The sequence below is a fragment of the Micromys minutus genome (assembly GCF_963924665.1).
Source record: "Micromys minutus genome assembly, chromosome: 21".
NCBI classification, from domain to species: Eukaryota; Metazoa; Chordata; class Mammalia; order Rodentia; family Muridae; genus Micromys; species Micromys minutus.
Window position 1 is genome coordinate 36,105,244 of NC_137956.1, and position 1,947 is coordinate 36,107,190.

The following is a 1,947-nucleotide window of genomic DNA, read 5'->3' on the forward strand; positions in this document are numbered from 1 at the left end:
GTGGATGTGTGCATGCCTGACAGGTAGAGGGAGGGACTTTAGACATCAAGGACCTTGCAAAGGGCTATGGATTTGTCTCTGGTGCCATAGGGTAATGAAGTCTCTTGTTCAAAATGCATTGCATTACACTACTGCCTTTTAATCTGGTATCAGCTGTCAGTCTCCAAGGCCCAGGAAGCATTTCCCTTCTCCCCAGCCCTCCCATTACCAAGTTCCCTTGGCTCAGGTCCTAATCAACCTCAGGGTCTGCTTAAGTTGAACAATTCGTTCCTTGAGGTCTGAGGCAGTTTCAGGAGCCAGAATTCCCAAGTCCTGGAGGGCTTCCAGTAGTTGCTCCCTGGTGACACCAATGAAGGAATTTTCCAGAAATGCCGGCAGACCTCCCACACCATCCTGCAAGGTATACAGAGGCACCCGCACCAGGCCCAAGACCTTTGAGGGGAAGGAGAGAGGACAAGACACGGTTTTCACTATAATAAGCTGTTTCTAGAGCAGATAATCCTGCAGAGCAAGTCCTAAGGCTGCATACCTCAGTGGGGCCCACAGGGTCTAACCCTGGACAGGCAATGGGCCCCCAAGGCGTACTAGGTCCATCCCGATTTGCAACAGCACTTTCTGGCTCCTGGGGCCTGAATGCAGGTCTCCCTGGGGAATTCAAGAAAACTGCAAACTCACGAGTCTTCCTCCTACTCCCCCCTTAACAAAGGATTTCCGAAGGAAGTCTAAAAGTTGCTCAATCACTAAGTTGCCAGCTCGAAAGTGTGGGTGCAGGAGTCGCTTTTCTATACCTCCCTCACCCCCATGAATTTCGTACTCCCCTAAAACTGGAGAATCACTTCCGTGCCTCCCCGAGTCACGGGGGTCCAAAGGCAAAGCACTATTGTACTATTATGGTGCCATGCCTGACCATTATCACACTTGACTGGGTGTGTTCTAGAAAGATCTCTGCAGAGGCCAGTCAAGTATGTGTGTGGTGTAAAACGTTCATAGGAGACCACACCCGCAGCACTATCCAGCACGGAGATGTTCAGAGTCTTGACTAGTCCTGGCTACCGGGATGGTCCTATGACCAGGTTCTCCTAAGGGGGCTTTCTTTGAAAAGGGACCACAGAGAAGGGAGGCTGGTAGGAGTAAGAGGTCCCAGGCTGGCCCCACCTCTAGCCCATGGTCCTTGGCTAGTGGTGCCCCAGCTTCCACCGCCTGGAGCTGCTCTAGTGTTAGGCACTTGACATAGAAATGGGCCACCACTTTCGACTTGGCCTGGGCGAGGGAGCTTCGGTAGTCGGTGGATAGCATGCTGAAAGTGGACACGCCCTCGCCCAGCTTCTTCAACAGTTCCTTATTCAGTCCTTCCTCCAGGCTGGGGCTATGATCATCCACAAAACCGCCAGGGAAGCCCAGTCGCCCATCAAAGCGCATAGACATCTGAGAAGGAAGGAATGAGGCTTAGCTAGGAGATGGAAAGATAATCCCAGGAAGGGTACAGGGCTGGGACAGCTAGTAGCCATTCCTCACCAGCACAGTGTAGTTCAACAAGATGCGACCACCGAAGAGCACCCCTGGATTGGGCGCATACAGCATCACGTAACAAAGGTGCCGCCAGCTGGGCCCCAGGGCCAGGGCGTCCTCCAATTCTATTTTTCTGGTCGAGTCCATGGATCTTTACTTTTGTTCTCTCACGTGGTTCGCAGGAGATTATCATTTCAGACCACTAATGCCTTCAGGTCCATGAGCAGAAGGGAGACACCAGCGCAGGCTTCGCTAGTGGAACAGCATCCAGTCAGGCAGTGGAGAAGGCTAAGAAGCTGAAAGCTCCCTCAGGATTGGACCCTGTATCAGGGCGTGGCTAAAGGTGTGGCTAATGTCCTAAGTCATAGTTAGGAGGCCGGCAAAGCTAAGAGTTTTTCTACCTTGGATAAGATCAGATTACCAAAGAGTCCTGAAAGT

At 52.1% G+C, this 1,947-nt stretch overlaps 1 protein-coding gene across 1 annotated transcript; it reads right to left on the reverse strand.

The window, feature by feature from the left end:
• Positions 1–222: 222 nt before the first annotated feature.
• On the reverse strand, positions 223–1,656 carry LOC308434058 (U8 snoRNA-decapping enzyme-like; the record flags this gene model as incomplete). The annotated part of the gene is made up of 3 exons (XM_080934238.1): positions 223–432; positions 1,156–1,425; positions 1,516–1,656. The coding sequence occupies 3 exons, from the start codon at positions 1,654–1,656 to the stop codon at positions 223–225; spliced, it is 621 nt and encodes a 206-aa protein (XP_080790364.1).
• Between the last annotated feature and the right edge of the window lie 291 nt (positions 1,657–1,947).